Source organism: Monodelphis domestica, chromosome 5 (genome assembly GCF_027887165.1).
Source record: "Monodelphis domestica isolate mMonDom1 chromosome 5, mMonDom1.pri, whole genome shotgun sequence".
NCBI lineage: Eukaryota > Metazoa > Chordata > Mammalia > Didelphimorphia > Didelphidae > Monodelphis > Monodelphis domestica.
Genome location: NC_077231.1, coordinates 303584743 through 303604812, shown reverse-complemented (window position 1 = coordinate 303604812; position 20070 = coordinate 303584743). Strand labels below are relative to the sequence as shown.

The 20070-nt window shown below is 39.8% G+C and overlaps 1 protein-coding gene across 1 annotated transcript in view; it reads right to left on the bottom strand.

Moving 5' to 3' along the window:
- TGFBR2 (transforming growth factor beta receptor 2) overlaps positions 1–20070 on the bottom strand; it is an 86277-nt gene that overhangs the window by 35292 nt on the left and 30915 nt on the right. Inside the window, exons 2-3 of the mRNA XM_007505215.3 lie at positions 7541–7706; positions 1294–1484 (exon numbers count right to left, since the gene is read on the bottom strand). Coding sequence (XP_007505277.1) covers positions 1294–1484; positions 7541–7706 — 357 coding nt within the window. The remainder of the gene's footprint in view (positions 1–1293; positions 1485–7540; positions 7707–20070) is intronic.

Below are 20070 nucleotides of genomic sequence, written 5' to 3'. Positions count from 1 at the left end.
AAACACAAAATCATCAGGGCAGTGGATTGGCTTTGAGAATGATGCTAAAGAGCCAAGGATAAAAAAACCCCAGCCAAGCATCCATGACCTCACTATTCACTGACTCGAAGAAAGAGAGGTCAGAAATGAGTGAGCTAGTGAGCTTTCAGATAAAAGTAGAACAGGTCCACCTCTAAGAGGAGGAACAACCAAGGCCACATCAGCCTAGAATTTCTAGGAGGAAGGCTAAAAGATCTTAGATACCAGGCATGGTTGGATTTCCCGAGTTCTATAATGCCACATTTCACTCATTTTGCCTTGCCGGGAAAGGGGCAATATTTAATGCTGGTAAATATTAGCTTGCTTACTTATTAGATTATTTTAGTTAATACTAGTTTATTATTATTTAAAGAGAAAACGTGAAGGCAAGTGTGAATAGATAAGAGTGGGAGGGGGCAGCTGAGTAGCTCAGTGGATTGAGAGCCAGGCCTAGAGACAGGAGGTTCTAGGTTCAAATCTGGCCTCAGACACTTCCCAGCTGTGTGGCCCTGGGCAAGTCACTTAACCCCCATTGCCTAGCCCTTACCACTCTTCTGCATTGTAACCAATACACAGTATTGTCTCCAAGACAGAAGGTAAGGGTTTAAAAAAAAAAAAGGAGAGAGAGTGGGATCTGAGAAAGCAACTGATATATAGAAGCTGGTTTTCCACCTTTCTGTAATTTTTCCTGTAAATATTTCCATCAACCTTCCCCTATCTGGTAAGGTATGATTCCCATATTCTTTAGGCGAAAGTAGTCAGGAGGCCCTCTGTGATGGGTTGGTTGAGTGGAAGGATTGGACATGAGGGTGAGTCAGGGGTCATAAAGTCTAGGGAAAGATGGAGTGATAGATTACGATCAGATCAAGGAATTTCCAAGTGCTTTAGCATATAAATGATGAGGACAAGATGAAGCATGCCATCCCTTGATGGTGCTCCAGCTGAATGGGAGAGGTCATGGGAATTGAATGGACGGGACACTGACTGGGAGGTTAAGGTTTTTGAGGGACTCTATGACTGGAAGGAGACGTCCACTAGGAAAAAGGTAATGGGACTGAGGAGATGGGGCGTGAATTTATCTGAGTCAACCTGAAAGGCTTTCCTTGAATTATGGGCTGATAGGCTAGCAATTTTCCCATGCCAGTGACTATAGAAATTTCTCTAAAAAAAAAAAAGGCATATAAGGCAAGGGCAATTATACAAATGTTTCAGGGAGAAAAAAGATTTTTCACAGATAAGACCAGTGAAGAAAAAGAAAGAAAGAAAAGAGCTTACCTTCTGAGAAGAACAAGATGTCATTGCATTCCTCCTTCCTACAGGAACACATGAAGAAGGTCTCACCAGGGACCTTTTTTTCCCGCATTATGCATTTATCAGAATTAGAATCCTCCAGGGGAAAACCATGGACCTCAAGGCTAGGATCATGACAGAGTGTTTCTATGGTAATATTTTTATCATTCTTCCTCCTGGAATTGAAAAGAGAGTGAGAGATGAAGTGGTTTTCAGGATATAATAGGCAGTTGGGCATGTAATCCCTGCAACACAAAAATCTCTGAAACTGTCATCCTATTTTATTAATGTCCCACTAGTGGGAGCCATGTATAGATCTCTCTGCTTACCCACTTTTTTCTACCAAGTCTACTCATGAGATTGATTAATAAGGAGATAAATTTAGCAGGGATTTGTATTTTTCAGAATGTACAACACAAAATATCAGACCTGAAAGTGATGGGGCAGGAAGGGGTAGTCTAGTTCCCTTGCTTTAGAGATGGGGAAACTGAGGCACAAACTTTCTTAGGATTCACAGTAAGTAGAGAGGTAAGACAGGAACTGGGGTCTCTTGATTTTCCCTAAGTCATAGGAATAGCCAATAATTTAAATATACTTTGCCACTCATTGTCATTGTTGTTTAGTCATTAAGTCATGTCTGACTCTCTGTGGACTTGTCTGTGAGATTTTCTTGGCAAAAATACTGGAGTGGTCTGCCATTTCCTTCTCCAGTGTGTTGCCATTTATTTAAGGAAAATGTGGATTGAGTGATTTGCCCAGGGTCACACAGCTTAGTAAGAGTCTGAGGTTGGATTTAAACCCAGGTCTTTCTGATTCCAAGCCAAGTGCTCTATCCACTTGCACCTTCTGCCTGTTCCTTACCACTAATTACAAGGACTCACATTCTTTGTATTATTGAAGGATGAGGACACCAGAATCCATACCAGACTGGGCATTAGGGTTGTTCAGTCTAACGTAAACATCCATTTTTTCCAACTTTATACCTCCCAAGGGGAAGAAGTGATATTTCAGTGAGGATTAGGCTACAATGAAGAAACCTTAAGTGACAAGAAAATTCAATTGAGGGATAGAGATGAGACTAACAAATTATTAGAGACCTATATTCCAGGATCAACTATTCTATTTAACTTCAACCAAGACTCTGAATGAGCCATATCCCTTCTCAAGATTTCATTTTCCTCTTCTATAAAATAAGGTGATTGTCAAGGATCTTTAAGATAAAAAGGACAGCTCCACACACAAGATGTTAACAACAACACATTTGGGGCTAGGAAAGAATTAGGAACAAATTCATTACCCATCAAAAGGTAAGAGCTTACTTTGTGGTGGCAAAAAATTGGAAAATGAGCAGATGCCCTTTGATTGGGGAATGGCTGAACAAATTGTGGTATCTGTTGGTGATGAGAATACTATTGTGCTAAAAGAAACAATGAACTGGAGGGATTCCATGTGAACTGGAAAGATCTCCAGGAACTGATGCAGAGTGAAAGGAGCAGAACCAAGAAAATATTGTACACAGAGACTGATACTGTGGCACAATCAAATGTAATAGACTTCTGTACTAGTAGCAGTGCAATGATCCAGGACAATTCTGGAGGACTTATGAGAAAGAATGTATCCACATATAGAGAAAAAACTGTGGGAGTAGAAACACAGAAGAAAAACAACTGCTTGATCACATGGTTCAATGAAGATATAATCGGGGATGTAGACTGTAAACAATCACCCTATTGCAAATATTAAAAATATGGAAATAGGTCTTGATCAATGAAACATGTAAACCCCAATGGAATTGCTTGTTGGCTATGGGAGGGGGGGTGGGAGGAGGGAAGAGAAAGAACAACCATGGAAAAATATTCTAAGTTAATTAAACTTAATTTTAAAAAAATAAAAGAAAGCATAAACACACAAAATGTAAGAGCTTAAAAAAAAAACTCTCACACCTGAAAGTTAACAGAATATTCTGGGTCTCTAAGAAATGGTGACTAATGGATAAATACAAAGAAATATGAGAAGGCTTACATGCCAAATGAAGGCAGAAGAAGCAGGAAAATAATATAAACAATAATAATTACATTGTGCAAAATAAACTATGGAAAAAAAAAATAAAACTGAACACTATTCCTCCTGAGGTTACTCTGAGGATCAAATGAGATAATATTGGTAAAGCACTCTATAAACCTTAAAACATTTTAGTAAATGCTAGCTAAGACAATGAGGACGACAATGATGATTTAAAAAAAACAACTTGGCCTTAGAAAAAAGTGAGAAAAACGTGTTCCCTCCCTTCTTTGCAGAGACAGGGGACAACATTGATGGTCTTGCTGAACTACTTTCCTTTTCCATCTTTTTAAAATTCTTTGTTACAAGGGAGGGAGGATGGGTAGATTTGGAAATGAAGGTGATGTAAAAATAAAAATAATAATAATTTAAATTACAATGAATAAATTAAAAATTAGATAAAATCAAATTTCAAGGTAGAGCTGAAGGATCTCATGGTCCTTATCTGCTCTGATATTGTAGAGGTTTTATAATTTTACATATCTTCCCTTATTCATACCAGAAAGGAGCCCCAGAAAAATATGCCTCCCATTAGCTCATTTTACAAAGGTTTACAGAGGAAGAGAGGGAGCCTCAGGGGCAGTGGAGAGATTTGCTTATGGGCATACAGCTAATAAATGTACGTGGGGTTTGCATTTGTCCTCCTGACTCCCAAACCAACCGTATGATTGGCTCTGGTGAGTTGCCAACCTTCTAGGTTTGAGCATCCTAGGCATTTGAAAAAGGTCGTTCTTCTGAACTAAGGCTTTTAAGCAGGAGGGACTGTCCTGGGCAGGGAGGGGGGGGGGGTTCAAATACTTACATCTTGAAGGGGCAGGGTGGGGGCAGTGGCGTGGGAAAATGCAGAATTCCAAGGGTGATGCTAAAGAAGGGCTTCTTAATGTGACTAGAACCCACATTAGCCTTCTCTGGTCTATTCTGAGAAATTGAGTTCCTATTTAACTAAAAGCTGTTTTCAAAGAGGAAATCTTGCAGCCTCTCAGTTCTGCCTTCTGGGCCCCTGAAAACTGGATGTGGACATGCTGTCTGTGGGGAGCCACCTCTGCCAGAAAGGGTAGAAAACCAGTCTTGAATGAATGTTGATGCCCAAGTCCCTGGACAGCACAATAAACAAGGGGATGTTGTTTAGTTGGGAAACTAAAAACACATAGTAATGAATTGCATCCTTGTTTGGTGAAGGCATTTTATTTGTTTTCTCTTGAATTTACAGGTTAGCCAAGACTTTGCTGCTATAATATAATACACCACCAAACTGTGAGCCCAATAATCTGAATCTCCTGGAGCTTCCTATTTCCTATTGGCATATCACTTAATGCCCATCATTCACTGAAGGCTTAAATCAGTCCTGAATGGAGTACCTCACAGCCTCTCCCATGTGGTATCCTGTTATTGTGAGTGAGGAAGGAAGGAAAAGCCCCTAAGAAAGGTACCCTTTGCTGGTAGTACAGACAATAATAAAAGCCTATTTTAAAATGCAACCACCGTCCTCAGCTCTGGTCAGAGAAATAACAGACAAGTTACAGAGAAATATGTTTTTGGACATGACCAATAGATGCATTTTTTTTTTTGCTTGGCTACAGTTATTGGTTACAAAGTTGTTGGTTGTCTTCCCTCTTTTCAGTTTTTAATGGGGGAGAAGGGGAGGCAATCATAGCAATCATGATGCAAGAAAAGTCATTGTAGCGATTGTATTTTGCTTGTCTATGATGATCTGTTAGAGAGTTGTTAGTTTCCTTCCCCACTTTCTGTTTTTAATTGGGATGGGGGAAAGTGGCAACAGTGATGCAAAAGTCAATGTAGCAATTAAAAAAAAAATTCTGAGGTTCCACATCCAGCAAATAGGCAAAGACGATTAAAAAATGACAATAGTGAATGTTGGGGATGAGTGGCAAACCAATACAATGTTGCTGGAGATGTGAAGTGGTACAACCATTTTGGAAAATCATTTGGAATTATGCAAATCCCTGGGGAAAAAAGGCTCTGTTACTGGGTTTCTTATATCCTGAAGAAGGTTTTTTTTTTTTTTAATAGAAATAAAGTCTGTATTCACCATGATATACTGATATTATATCAGTACTTTATGTGAAAGCAAAGAATTATTTGGAAACAAAGCAGATGCCCATCAATTGGATAATAACTAAATAAATTGTGGTGCATAAATGCAATGGAATATTGCTATGCTATATGAAATGATGAATGGGATGAATTTAGAAAAGTGGAGGGGGGGAGCAGTTAGGTGGCTCAGTTGATTGAGTCAGACTTACATATGGAAAGTCCTGGGTTCAAATTTGACCTCAGACATTTCCTATGTGATGCTGGGACGAGTCACTTTATCTCCATTACCTAGCTCTTACCACTCCTCTACCTTAGAACCAATACATAAGATGGAAGTTAAATTAATTAAATTAAATAAATTAAAGAATTTTAAAAATGGTAGGGGAAGATATATGTGAAATGAAGCAAAATGAAAGAAGTCAAGTCAAGAAAAATAACATACACAATGTTGACAAAATAAACAAAATAACTACCCCCAAAAAATCAGTATTAAAAAATTTCTAAGAACAAGCCTGGCTCAAAGAAAAAGAATTTAAGAAGATTCTCCCACCCTTCTGTAGAATGGCGTGAGTTCCCCGGGTGTGGCACAATGACTTTTTCAACACACACAAGAAGCTCTTATCAAGGCTTTGAACTTGGAGGGATATACCAGAAACAGATCTGAGCACTGAATGAAAAAATGATTTCAAGAAAGAGCTTCATTTATAGGAAGTTAGGTCTGGTGATGGGAGGTCCTGGGGTCAAATCTAACCTCAGACTCTTCCTAGCTGTGTGAACCCAGGCAAATCAATTAACTCCACTTGCCTAGCCATTACTGTTCTTCTGCCTTGGAACCAACACTTAGAATCAATTCTAAGGGAGAAGAGAAGAATTTAAAAAAAAAAAAAGCCTTCAAGGGACTTCAGAAGACAGTTGAACATGCAACCTTTCAACAAGGCAGCATCAGAAAAAAAGTATGCTGTTTCATTGTTTCTTTGTCTAATCAAGCATCTTTTACTGTTGTATGATTTTATCTAAAAGGTCTGTCACAAACACATCTCCAATTCCACTCCACACAAAGTAGGAAGGAATCAATCCAGACTGCAGAAGGGTCTCCATTGGCTTTGAGGGAAGCCTGTAGATATAGAAAGCAAACTAAGGAATGGAGGCCAATTATGCTGTGATTTTGTTTCTCTTATTCCTATAAGCTTGGATCGTGTTCATTCTCCACCCCCAATAGAAGTGTCCAGAAAGCTGTAAAGCTGAAGGAAATGAAAAGTCAGCTTGTATTTCTTTAGGGCCAGAGCCAAAGTGTTTAGAATAGAAACTAGAAGAATCAACTATACTTTGGGCTTAACTCATTAGGGGCATTGAGAATATCATCATCATCATCTATATAACTTTTTTCTACATGTCTGGCATCATGCTAAATACCTTACAAATATCTCATTTGACCCCACAACAACCCTAAAAGGTAAATTCTATTATTATTCCCATTTTACAGTTAAGAAAACAAGGCAGACAGAAGTTAAGTGATTTGCCCAAAGTCATGCAACTATTTAGGGTCCAAGGCTGGATTTGAACTCAAGTCTTCCTGAGTCTAGGAAGACTGTGCCACATAGTTGGATCTTTCGAGGGAAAAGCCCTGCTAGAGAATATAGGCTTCTCTCTTCCTTCTAGGACACTTTAACACAGCCAGCATCTATTATTGGAGATACCAAGAAAAAATGAAACTGCCTTAGCCCTCAACGAGCTTATGTTCTACTATAAGGAAATGCAAGATATGCACAAAGTTACTTGAAGCAGAGGAAAGAGAAACAGAGAAGAGAGAAGAGAAATAGAAAGTACAACTAGGAGTATCAGAAAAAAGGGGACTGTTTCTACATGGAAGCAAGGGAGCACCTGGCATGGGTTTAAAAAGCTCCAAGTAACATTATTTGACAAGTCAGTATTGACCATTTAAGCACCTACTGTATACAAGGCATTGTCCATGGCACCAGAGACACTGAGACAAAAACCAGAAGGTACCTGTGCTCAAGGAACTTGAACAGGAGGTACAAAAGAAAAGATGAGGAAAGTTCCCAAGCAGGGAGGTAGGTGCCTAGGTGAGTGGTGAAATGAAAAAAAGATGTCTTACCACACAGCTACGCAGATTTCGTGTGCCTTTTCACAGATTGATGTGATGCCACAGTAACTTGGGCAGCTCCTATCATTGGTGCAGTTGGAGGGTTGGATATCACAAAACTTGCAAAGGAGTGAAGACTTGATGGCACCATTTTCCTCCGTGACTGGAACTCCATCAACTGGGGGGAAAAACAGCATCACAAAGATATGAAACCACTTAGTAAGTCATAATGTCTTTCCTAAGTCAGATTGCCTCAAGAAACAGCAGAGCAAGCATTCTCCCATTTGCAATTAACTCTAACTCTTGGTCACAAGAAACTACTCAAAGTCTCTCTAGATTGTTGCTCAGATGGATAAATGTCTCTCATAACTCTGGATTTTCTCAGAAGATAAGACCAGAGAAAATCAAGGGAGAGTGTGGGGAAAGGAGAGGGAGGGAGAAGGAGGGAAAGACAACAAAGATAATAATCATTTAGATGTGGTGCTTTAGAGTTCAGGAAGCTTTTTATTTCTTCAGCTTCTTCATCATCCAATGTCACAAAGACAAGATTTTTCTGACACTACAAAGACCAAAGGTTTCAGGTTTCATTGAAATTCTTTTTTTTATTATTTTTTTTCTGACCCACATAATCCCTATAAGAATCAAACAGTCAAATGTCAACAGCTATGGACCCCATTCTTTTTCCTCAAAAGATCATGGACAGAGGGCAAGAAGCAAAACCAAGACTTCTTACTGAAAAGTCATGAGAGAAATAAAGTTGATAACACTGCAAAAGACTGGAGGTAATGGAAGAATCACAAGCTCCTCAATCTAGAGCAAGAAGGGACCCCAGAAGCTATCTTATCCAACTCCACCATTATGCAGATGAAGAAACTGAGACCCATGGAAGATTGTGGATTTGAGATCTAAAGCTGGGTAGAAACCCAAAGGCCATCTCTCTCATTACTCCACATTTTCAGATGAAAACAAACAAACCTGGGGTTCAAGAAAGTTAAATGCCTTGCATAGTGTTAATTAAGTAGTGTCAAGCCAAGATCTGGACTTGGTACTCTTAACTCCAGATTCAAGCAAGGCTCTAAGTCTGAACAAAGAAAGGCCCAAAGCCATTCAGCTTTCATATTGCTGCCATGGAAAATTTATTAAGCACCTACTGTGTACACCCAAGTATACTGTATATGCCCAAGAATCTGTAGTAGACCCTGAATGCCAATATGGCATAAATAGTATATTATGGCAACATCACATTCTCAATATCCAGGAATATCCTCCTGAGGACAGAAATATGAGTAAGATGACCTCAGAGTCAGGGGCAGCTAGTAGCTCAGTGGATAGAGAGCCAGGTCTAGATATAGGAGGAAACACTTTTGGCTATGTGACCCTGGGCAAGTCACCCAATCCCAGTTTCTTAGCTCTTACAGCTTTTACCTCCTGTCTTAGAATCAATGCTATGTATTGTAGGCATATGTATAGGTAAGGTCTTCTGCTTTGGACCTGATATTTAATATCAATTCTAAGATAGAAGGTAAGGGTTGTTTTTTTTTTTTTTAAGATGACTCTAGGGTCCTTTTCTGTCCTATGTGCTTGTTATGCTGTATCCCAGATGCACTCCATGCTCCCTCCCTGTCCCATGGGCATTACACCTGTTTCCTGGGTCACCACAAAAACACATAACTTTAGGTTGGCTTTTTTTTGTGGTGGCATCAAATATAGAATTTTTTTGAAGACCCATTCATCCCTCTTGGGCTTCAAGTATATTTCAGGAAGTGTATTTTTAGGTAACAAGCAGAGCGATCTTGGTTTGGGAGACACTGTGCATTTCCAAAATAGCTTAACTATAAATACCAGCAGTCATGTTTCTGGAGCTTGTGTTAAATTTGGGATTAGTATAACAAAGTATTTTTCCTACTATATGATATGATAGGACTCTAATGGATTTGCTCACATATAATTTTAAGTTTTTATAGTTAAAGCAAAAAAAAAAATCAGCCCAATTTGGAGAGGCAGAGATCATCTTTTTTATACTTTTTTTAAAAAGTTCTGAGTGTGCCTTCTTCAGGGAGTGGTCAAGACACCCTCCATGTACTCAAATATTTCAGACAAATATTAAATATCAGTTTGAAAGGGGGCATCATACAGTGCAAAGAACTCATTCTTCATTTTGTGTTCACTTGCACAATATTTTCAATATTTCCTAGACCGAGACTTGCCCCTTCCCAATTGTATAGTTAATAAAGATTGTGTACTTTCCCCCATTATTTGCTTTGGAAGAGATAACAGTATTGTCCAAGAGGGCAATTGGAAGATTCCTAACTTCTGTTGAGGCATCTGGATCTCTTGCTGAACACTGCCTGCCACACACTGAGGGACTCCCAAGCTCAGTAAAATCTAAGTAGAACCGCAGACAGAAATCACTTCCAGGTAAGAGAACTAACTTAGAAAATGGAATGAGTCCTCTGAGAGTCCCATTGCTGGCCTGGCATCATTCCTCTTTCTGACATTCGTCCTACTCAGGCTATTAGAGAAAAACAGATTTCTTGCCTTCCCAGGCTTCCCAGCCCTGGCTGCTGTTTCCTTGAGCTCCTCTGCTGAGCCCAGGCTTGGAGAGGCCCACAGGCTCAGAAGCACTGGTCACCATCTGGATCCACAAGTTTCTATAAGTAGGTTTTTAATTGGAATTGGCACTTTAGAGCAAAGTACTGGAAGCAGCCATCTGACTCCAAGCCAATGAGGTTCTTGTGGCTGGCAAAGAAAGAAGCCCAAGCCACATGGGGGTGGGGGTAGTGATGAACATAAATGGAATGCTCTCGTACCCTCCCCAGATTAGAAAAGAGAAGGCCCTACCTAATGTAACCTAAAGATACCATGTTGTTTTTTCAAGAGAAGCAACAATATCTGAGAAGGTATCAATCTGTCCATCAACTAGACTTCCTGCGAAGATGACTGGCAGAATGGGAGACGGGCCACCACCCAGCTTCCATATGCTTATTCCGGCAAAACTGAAGTTTGCACCAGACCGAATAATGATCAAGAAATCCAAAGAGAAACAACAGTGACTTCATATATCCCAGAACTGCATAAAGTTAGCTACCAACTCACAGTTAATAGGAAAGGGGCTCCCTACACCAAAACACATACAAGAGGGACAAGAGACTGACATGTACCCAGGGAAAGCCCCAGGGCTATCAGAGAGGTCCCTTATGGGAAACTTGGCAATGATGGAAAGGAACAAGATGCTACAGCAATCAGACCAGCATTTCTCAGGCCTCCTATACTGTTGGGAGAAGTCATAGAGGGTCCAGAAGATCCAGGGCTCTGAATCGCAAAGATCTAGAGAAGCCCAGCTCTTGGTTCAGATCAGCTCAGGAATCTACAGGGTTTGGGGAGCACATTTGGTAAAGCTTATTAAAGGACAACAAAACAGCATTTTAAATTGCTGCAAATTTACAGATCTCTTATAAAGGAGGGAATTACTCAAGTAAGGACACAAATGGAAATAAATTTTTCAGGATTATATGAATGCCTAGAAGAAATTATTTTTTTAAAAGTCTACCTTTTAAGAAAAATCTTAGCTAACTATTTTTTTTAATCCTTACCTTCCATCTTGGAGTCAATACTGTGTATTGGCTCCAAGGCAGAAGAGGGGTAAGGGTTAGGTCACACAGCCGGGAAGTGTATGATTCCAGATTTGAACCCAGGACCTCCCATCTCTAAGCCTGATTCTCAATCCATTGAGACACCCAGTTGCACCCTTAGCTAACTATTCTAAAAAGTTTGAAAGGAATGTAGGGATATTTAGACTAGTGAAAAGAAGAGTATGAGAAGATATAGTGTAGCTATTTTCAAGTAGGTGGGAGGCTGTTGTGGGGAGAAGGTATCATCAGACTTGTTCTAGTTGACCCCAAAAGGAAGAACTAGGGGCAATGAATGGAAATTGCAGAGAAGAAAAAAATGAACCTTCCTAAAAATTGGAGCTGTCCTAAAGCAGAACAGAGGTGAAGGATTCTTCCCTAACATTGTCAAGCAAGTGGCTGGATGATTGGATTACCTGATAGAAAATGAACAGGGATTCTTTCAGGTATGAATGCCAACATGGAATAATGAATGAGGGCTCTAGGCTGGGAGTCAGGAAACCTCAGGTTCAAATGCCAATGTAGACACTAGCTAGCTGGGTGACCCTAGGCAAGTCCCTTACATCTTTCAACCTCTGTTTTCTCCTCTGTAAAATGAGGGGAGTTGCTTTCATAGAACCCCCGGGAGATCTAATCCAGAATGACTCAATGGCCACCAAATTCTCCCCTAGCTATAAAATTATGTGGTTCCATAATCACTGATCTAAGATTGATAGGGACTTTTGCAATAGGTGACACCACTAAATTTTATAGATGAAGTGAAATGATTTTCCCCAACTTTGAACCCAGACCTTAGGACTATAAATTTAGAACCAGCTAGTAACTTAAAGCTAGGTGGCATGGTGGATAAAAGAATCAGAGAATCATTTTCCTGAGTTCAAATCTGGCCTCAGACACTTTCTAGCCACAGACTAGCTTTCTAGTGTGACCCTGGGCAAGTCACTTGACCCTGTTTGCCCCAGCTTTTTCATGCATAAAATAAGCTGGATAAGGAAAGGACAAACCACTCCAGTGTCTTTACCAAATGGGGTCATGAAGAGTTGGACACAATTCAAACGACTGAACAATAAGAGAACTTAAAGGTCTGACTCAAGATCCAAGATCTTTCCACGCATCCTCCTCCTCCTCCTCGCATGTATTAACCACAAATCATTTTGCTATTTTAGGAATAGTCTAATGTTTTATGAATGTCTCTATTCTTCTGAATTCCTTTATTTATTGTCATCTCCATTCCTCTGGCCTCTGAGTTTGCCATCTGTTTATGAGTTATCTTTACATTTAGTTGGGAAGACGTGATGGACACAGAAGTCAAGACAGCTGACATTTAAACATTAACAGAACACTTTATTATTATTTATGGATTCTCACAACAAATCCTTTGAGGTAGATGCTATGGGTATTACACACCCAATTTCCATTTTGGGAAACTGAGGCATAGAGAACAAATGAGTTGTCTGTGGTCACTGAGCTTCTCATGGTTGATGGCATTATTCAATCCTAGGTCTCTCTTGATTCTCTAGTCCCTGTATGATTCTGTATTGAAATCAAGGAGTTGGGAAGGAGGGAGCAAGGGTGGAAAGAACTCTAGATTTAGAGTAACAGGTGAGGACTTACAGTGCCACTCACTAACTGAGACCTTGGGCAATTCAATAAGTCAACATGCATTCATGGAATGCCTATGATGTGCCAGACGCTGTGCTAGGTACTGGAGTTACAAAGAAAAAAATAAAACTTACCATGCCCTAGAGGAGTTTCTGTTCTACTGGGCAAGAATAACAATACGCAGAAAAGTAGGTATAATAATATAAGGAAGTAACTTTGGAGAGGGAGAACACTGAGAACTGGCTATAATACATATACAAAGTAACTCTGAAGAGAGGCTACACTGGTAAATGGCTCTAATGCATACTCAAAGTAACTTTAGAGAGGGAGTACAAGCAATGCCTCCTGTTAGAGGTGAGGCTTGAGTAGAATTCTGCAGGAGACTAGCAATTCTGAAAAGCAGAGGTTTAATGAGGGAGAATATTCCAGGAAGAAGAGATAGCCAAAGCTTGCCTTGGGCACTTGGGTAAGCCTCTGTGGGCCTCAGTTTCCTCATCTGTCAAATGAAGAAGCTGGACAAGATGACCTCCCAATGTCCCTCCCTGCACCAAATCTAAACGTTAGATGAGAGATCAAGAATAAATTTTGTGGAGGTAGTGAGTGACCTTTCAGTAAGCAGCAGACTTCACTTTTTCTTTCTTAAAGAATCTGTCACTCAAGCTGGCTAAGCCTCAGCCCATGTACATAAGGCCTCAGCAACTGGCAGCTTCTTAAACACATGGCACATCTTTCAGCCTGTCCACTGTGACTGGTGCTCATGCCAAGACTCTTCTGCAAGTCCCCATCCCCTGAATAGTTCTAGTTCCTCACCAGCAGGTGTAGAAGATACAGCAGAGGATTAAAGACTCAGGAAGGGGAGACACAAAATGACCTGAAGGCATTAAATTTTCATTTTCATGCAGGCATTCTTTGTAATAAAACCAAAACAAAGAACAAGGAATTAATCATGGGTGACTTTTCAAAGGGCAGGGCAATCATTTTTTGACAGAAACCTGAGAAGAGAAAATGTGTTTCTTTCCACATAAGAATTACAGCATCACCTGGGGATCATTGGGAAAGGACCAGAGAGGCTGCCCATCATCCTGAAGGTGAAGGGTCTCAAGTTCTTGCCATTTGAGGATGGCCTGAAGATGTCCAATTTAGAGAAGACTTGGGTGGTGGGGTGGGAATGAATGAAAGCTGGTTTCACGTATTTAAATGAAGTGTTGTTGTGTGGCAGGGGCACTAGACTTCTTCCCTTGGTCCCAGAGGAGCTATGCCAGGTACAAAGAAGCCAATTTATCTGAGTTGGAAAAAATTTCTGAGCAATCAGAGCTATCAAAAAATGGAGTAGTGGACTGCCATGGAAGGAAGGTGGCAGGGGGCAGCAAGGTGGCTTTGTAGATAGAGCCAGAGAGATAGATGGGAAATCCTGGGTTCAAATTTGGCCTCAGACACTTTTTCACTGTGTGACCCTGAGCAGGTCCCTTAATCCCCATCACCTAACCTTTACCACTCTTATGCCTTGGATTTATGTCATTTGCCTACAACTACCAAGTGACTAAGTCTAGATTCATATCTACATCCTTCTGGTCCACTACACTTGGGTCTTTGTTATGAACAACCATAAGGAACAATATACTAGTATAAGAAATAGTGACTAAAGACACTGACTTGGAAAACAGACAACATGGAATACTGGCTAGAGGCAGGAAAACCTGTATTCAATTCCTGTCTCTTGACCCATCTTGGCTAAGAGATCTTGGTCAAGTAACAGCTTTTGGTATCTCTCTAAAGACAAGTGAAAAGAGGAAAAGAGGAGCTGCTGAGGGGAACAGAACTTCATTCTCCTTGGGGGGGGGGGGAGCACTACAATTCCCTTCCATCAAGATGCTTCCAGTCATAACTGAGAAGAAAACATGAAAAAAAAAAGTTATACACATCTAAGCTGTGTATAACTTACCCAAGAGGTCAGAGAGGAGAATGGAGAAATCTGTGTAGGCAGTGAAGACTTAATGAAGAGTAGTACAATGTGTGTTTTCCTAGAAGGATAGATAAGATTAAAATAGACAGGAGAGGGAAGAGAGCAAACAATCCAGGTCAGGAGAAGATGCTAGACAAAGCCCAGGGGGGCAGTGAACAAGGTATACAACAACTGGTCAATACCTAGAAGATGAGAAAGCAATTGATCAACGTCCAAGTTTGACTTCTAAAGAAGGGAAGGCTAAGCTCCAGAGACGATGCTGATTATAAATGGCTGTTGTTAATAAGACTGGATTGGAAGGATCCACCTTTACTGTGTGTTCAGAAAGAGAGCATAAAAGGCTTGGAGAAACTCATAGTCCAGAATCAAGCTTATGGACTAGAGGCACCCAATTCCTACAATAGGGTTCTCAGAAAGAAATAAAAATGTCTCTAATGCCATTTTAAAAGTGAAGTGAAGGGTAAGCTATTAATTAGCCAGCAGATTAAAATGGTATAGGCAGCCAATCAAAATTATTCTGGCCAAACTCCCTCTTTCACCCCAATTAGGCAGAGAACTAGGGCCAAATGAAGGTTCATTTAACCACTGTTAAGTGCTTATTGTGGGTAAAGCATGTGCCTGATCCCTTGGATACAAAGCCAAAATTTAAATAATCCATGCTCTCAAGAAGCTGATGCCTGTGGCAAAAAATTGGAAAATTAGGGGGTGTCCATGGATTGGGGAATGGCTGGACAAATTGTGGTATCTGTTGGTGATGGAATACTATTGTGCTCAAAGGAATAATGAACTGGAGGAATTCCATGTGAACTGGAACGACCTCCAGGAAGTGATGCAGAGCGAGAGGAGCAGAGCCAGGAGAACATTGTACACTGAGACTGATACACTGTGGCACCATCAAATGTAACAGACTTTTCTACCAACAGCAATGCAGTGACCCAAGACAATCTAGAGGAACTTATGAGGAAGAACACTATCCACATTCAGAGAAAGAACTGTGGGAGCAGAAACACAGAAGAAAAACAACTGCTTGATCACATGGGTTGATGGGGATATGATTGGGGATGGAGACTCTAAATGATCACCCTGGCGCAAATATTAATAATATGGAAATAGGTTATTATCAATAATACATGTAAAACCCAGTGGAATTTCTTGTTAGCTATGGGAGGGGTGTAGGAGGAGGGGATAGAAAGAACATGAGTCATGTAACCATGGGAAAATATTCTAAATTAATTAAATTAAAAATTTTTAAGACTAAAAAAAATAGGACCTATCACGTAGTATGATAGGGATATGATTAGGGTTTTGATGTTAAAAGATCATTCTACTGTAAATATGAATAACAGAAATATATTTTGAATAATGATACATGTATAACCCAGTGGAACTGCTTTTTGGCTTTGGGAGATGGAGGAAAGAGCAGGAGGAAAGGAAAGATTATGAATCATGTAACCATGGAAAAATATTTTAAATAAAATTTAAAAATTAAAAAATTAAAAATAAATTAAAGAAGCTGGTGGCTGGCACAGAGGGCAAGAGCTCTGAGCTCAATTTTAAAAAACATGAGTTCAAATCCTGCCTCAGACTTTTATTAGCCATGTGACTCCTAATCTTCCTCTTTCACTTTCCTCAATAATAAAAGTCTACTTCCCAAAGCAGTTACTGGCATAGGTGCTTAATAAATGCTTCTTCCCTTCCTTTCCCCAAAGGCAGATGATACAGATACAAGGTATCATTGTTTATTATCTTTTAAAGATTATATATTATACCTGTGTTATATAGTAAATCTTTGGTTTATTATTATGAAGTTATTTATTTATCTAAGGTTTAAACAAATCAATAAAAATTCGTTTGAGGGAAAGGAAGTACTAACAAATAGAGGGATCAGGAAATGCTCTGGATAGGTGGCCCCTGCAGCTAGGAAATGGGAGCTAGAAGGAAAAGCCCTGCAGGCATAGGGCACAGCCAGCCAGTACAAAGACTCAAAGGTCACACTCAGCAAGCTATAAGCAGGTCAGCTTGACAGGAACATCGAGTGCCATGGGGCATCCTGGGACAGTAATCTAGAAGCAGACTGGAAAGGGCTTTAAACGCCCAAGAGGAGCTTTTGAATTTGATGCTAAAAGCGAAAAAGTAGACATTGAAGACGCTTGAGCAGGAGTGACATGGTCAGGCCAGGACCAGAGACTTCTGGGTCCTATCACAAAGTAAACTGACTAGTGTCTAGGATTTAACCTCAGTGACTCATTAGCTCAAATACCAATGAATCCCTGGGCCAATCACTTAAACATTTTTCTTAGTCTTGTTTTCCTCATCTTCAAAAACAAACAAACAAACAAAAAACCAGGAGGACTGGACTGATTGCCCTCTGAGAGGTCCTACAACTCCAGATCTGAGAGCCTAACTTAAATGAATTTTTTTGGAAAAAAAAAAAATTGTACATCCACATACAGAAAACAGATGATGTTTTCTTGTAGGGGCTGCTCACATATGTTTACCTACTAACTGAGGCATATAACGCTTCCTTTCTACTGTGCCCTCCAATCCTCACCCCCACACACACACACACACTTTTTACTTCCTGAATTATCTGGAGGACATGAATTCAGATTCCACCATTTTCTTACTATCTATGACACAATTACTCCACCACATCTGTAAAATAAATGGATTGGATTAGATGACCTCTAAGGTCCCTGCCAGCACAAAGCCTCTGATCCTATGAATTATTTTTAAATTCATCTTGCAGATGGCAATTTATTTTTATTTTAGCCAAGGGCTGCACTAGCTCCCCTGATAGATGTCTATTTTTTTTAAAAGCTATATGACATTTGGGGTTCTGCAATTCTCATTTGCCTTTAATGAGGACCATGTGGGTAAAATCCACCTCTTTACAAAGGTGGGGTGGGGGTGGGGGCCAATTTGCTGGAAACACTGCTGTCAGCACTCGGTGCTCTCAGCAGTGGAATTCACTGCCAAAGCAGAGAATTCTGGGTTTCGACAGCTTATCGGTCTGGCAGGATTTGAGTCTAGGGATTTTGAAAAGTGCCAAGAAGCAAAAGCAAGTATGGGGTGGGACTAATGGGGATAGAAGAGAGCTGGAAAAAATATGGCCTAACAAAGAAAACAGGTCAAAATCCAGAATTGTGCAAATGAACAACTTATTACCCCACAGTAATAACTTATTGCTACTCAAAACAATAACTTAAGCCCTGTCTCTTCTTTGAAGAAGTTGATATTTTATGTCAAGTGCCTTCTAACAAGCAAACAGCCCTCTTTCCGTGAATGTTGCTGGGATGTCCTTGTTGTAGCAACAACAAGGAGAATAACAGTGATGATTGGAAATAAAAGATGATTAACTAAGATCTCTGCTTCACCGGCAAAGAGTGATGCAATTCAAGAAATTGACACATGCTTGGAAGTGTCTTTTTAATCCCTCTTGGGCCAAAATGACTCTTGATTAGAGAAATTAGCTGAAATGAGAAGCTCTAACCATACTGAAAACCATACTGAATTCAGCAATGACTAGAAGGGAATTTGGAGGTTGTCTGGTCTGACCTCATCAGATAGTCAAGATGAAGGATTGTGAGCTGGAATGGTCCTTAGAAGTCATCTCATTTAACACCTTTCATTTCACAGATGAGGAAACTGAGGCTAGGATATCAAAAGATGAATTATTTGCTAAGATCAGAGCTAGAAGAGATTTGATAACTTATCCAGACCAACCTCTTTTACAAATGAAGAAAACGAATCCTAAAGACAAGGGCACACAGGCAGCAAATGGAAGAGATGGATTCAACCCCACATTCTCTGATCCCAAATTAAGAATCTTCTACTTTAACATGCCGTCTTCCTCTTTTTAACTTATTCTAAGAGGAGGTGACAATCCCTGGTCTTTTGCCAAAAGCATTTGCTTATAAGTTAGGCTTAATATGGAAGCAGTGGAACATCTAACCACCAGATGTATAAGAAGATACCACCGTGTTCTAGAGATAAGCTGCTTCTACCCTTGACCGTGGACTCTGGTTCTCAAGTTTCTTGGCAGCTAAAGGAAGAAAGGGAAATGGGCTATGGAGTCTTCATATTCTAACCAAAGAAAGCACATAAATTTCTCTGAAGAGACCAGTTTTTTTACTGGCACTCAACTCCAGCAGGAAATTGACTCAAGAGTCCTGGTATAAGAGATTGTGGGAAACATGGTGGACAAAGTCTTCTACTGGACTTTAACAAGATTCAGATGTGTTGTTCAAGTATGAGGTTCCTGTACTCCTTATCCTCAAAGGAAAAACAAAAACAAAACACTGACTTCATTTGTGAGCCACAGATGCCATTTGAGGAGGTGAGAAAGGGAAGCAGAGTCGGTGCTGGCCAAGTACTATACAAGCATGAACAGTGTAAATATTGGTTCACAGGACAGTTCTATACTTTAGATGTCAGACTCAATTTCAAATAACTACAAAATATATAAATTATCTGGGGGGATCTATTCCTAAGGCACGCAAAGGACTTGTACAGATTCAATAACAAAGTACTTCAGGGAGCAAAGAGACAGCACAGTGAATGGAAGACCAGGGTTCAAATCTGACCTCAGAGACTTCCTAGCTATGTGACCCTGGACAAGTCACTTAATCCCCATTTACCTAACTTTTAGTCTTAGAACTGTTACTAAAAAATAAATGAATTTAAAAACAAAAATCAGAACAACAACAAAGTACTCCTTAAAGATATAAATACAACTTAAAATAGCTGGAGGAACAATCAGTGCTCATGGCTAGACTGTGCCAATAATATAATAAAAATGACAATATATTTTTTTAAACCCTTCCCTTCCATCTTGAAACCAATATGGGTTGGAACCAATACAATATTGGTTCCAAGGCAGCAGAGTGGTAAGGGCTAGGCAATGAGGGTCAAATGATTTGCCCAGGGTCATCCAGCTGGGAAGTGTCTGAGGCCAGATTTGAACCCACAATCTCCCATTTCTAGGCCTAGGTCTCAATCCACTGAGTTATCCAGCTACCCCCCTAAAAATGACAATATTGCCAAAGTTAATTTACATATTTAATTCTGTACCAGATTACCAAGGGGATACTTCATAAGACTGATAATATAAGAAAATTAATTTAGAAAAAATAAATGGTCTTGAATATCAGGAGAAATGATGAAATGAATTAGAAACAAAGGACAGTGTGTTTCCAGACCACAAAGTATATTATAAAGCAGCAGTAATTTAAAACTCTCTGGCATTGGTTAAAGAGTAAAAATAGGAGATTCAGAAGGAATAGCACTTGATAACACAGTATTTAATAAAGTAAAAAACAATTGTCCTAGGGAAAAATTCTTTGATT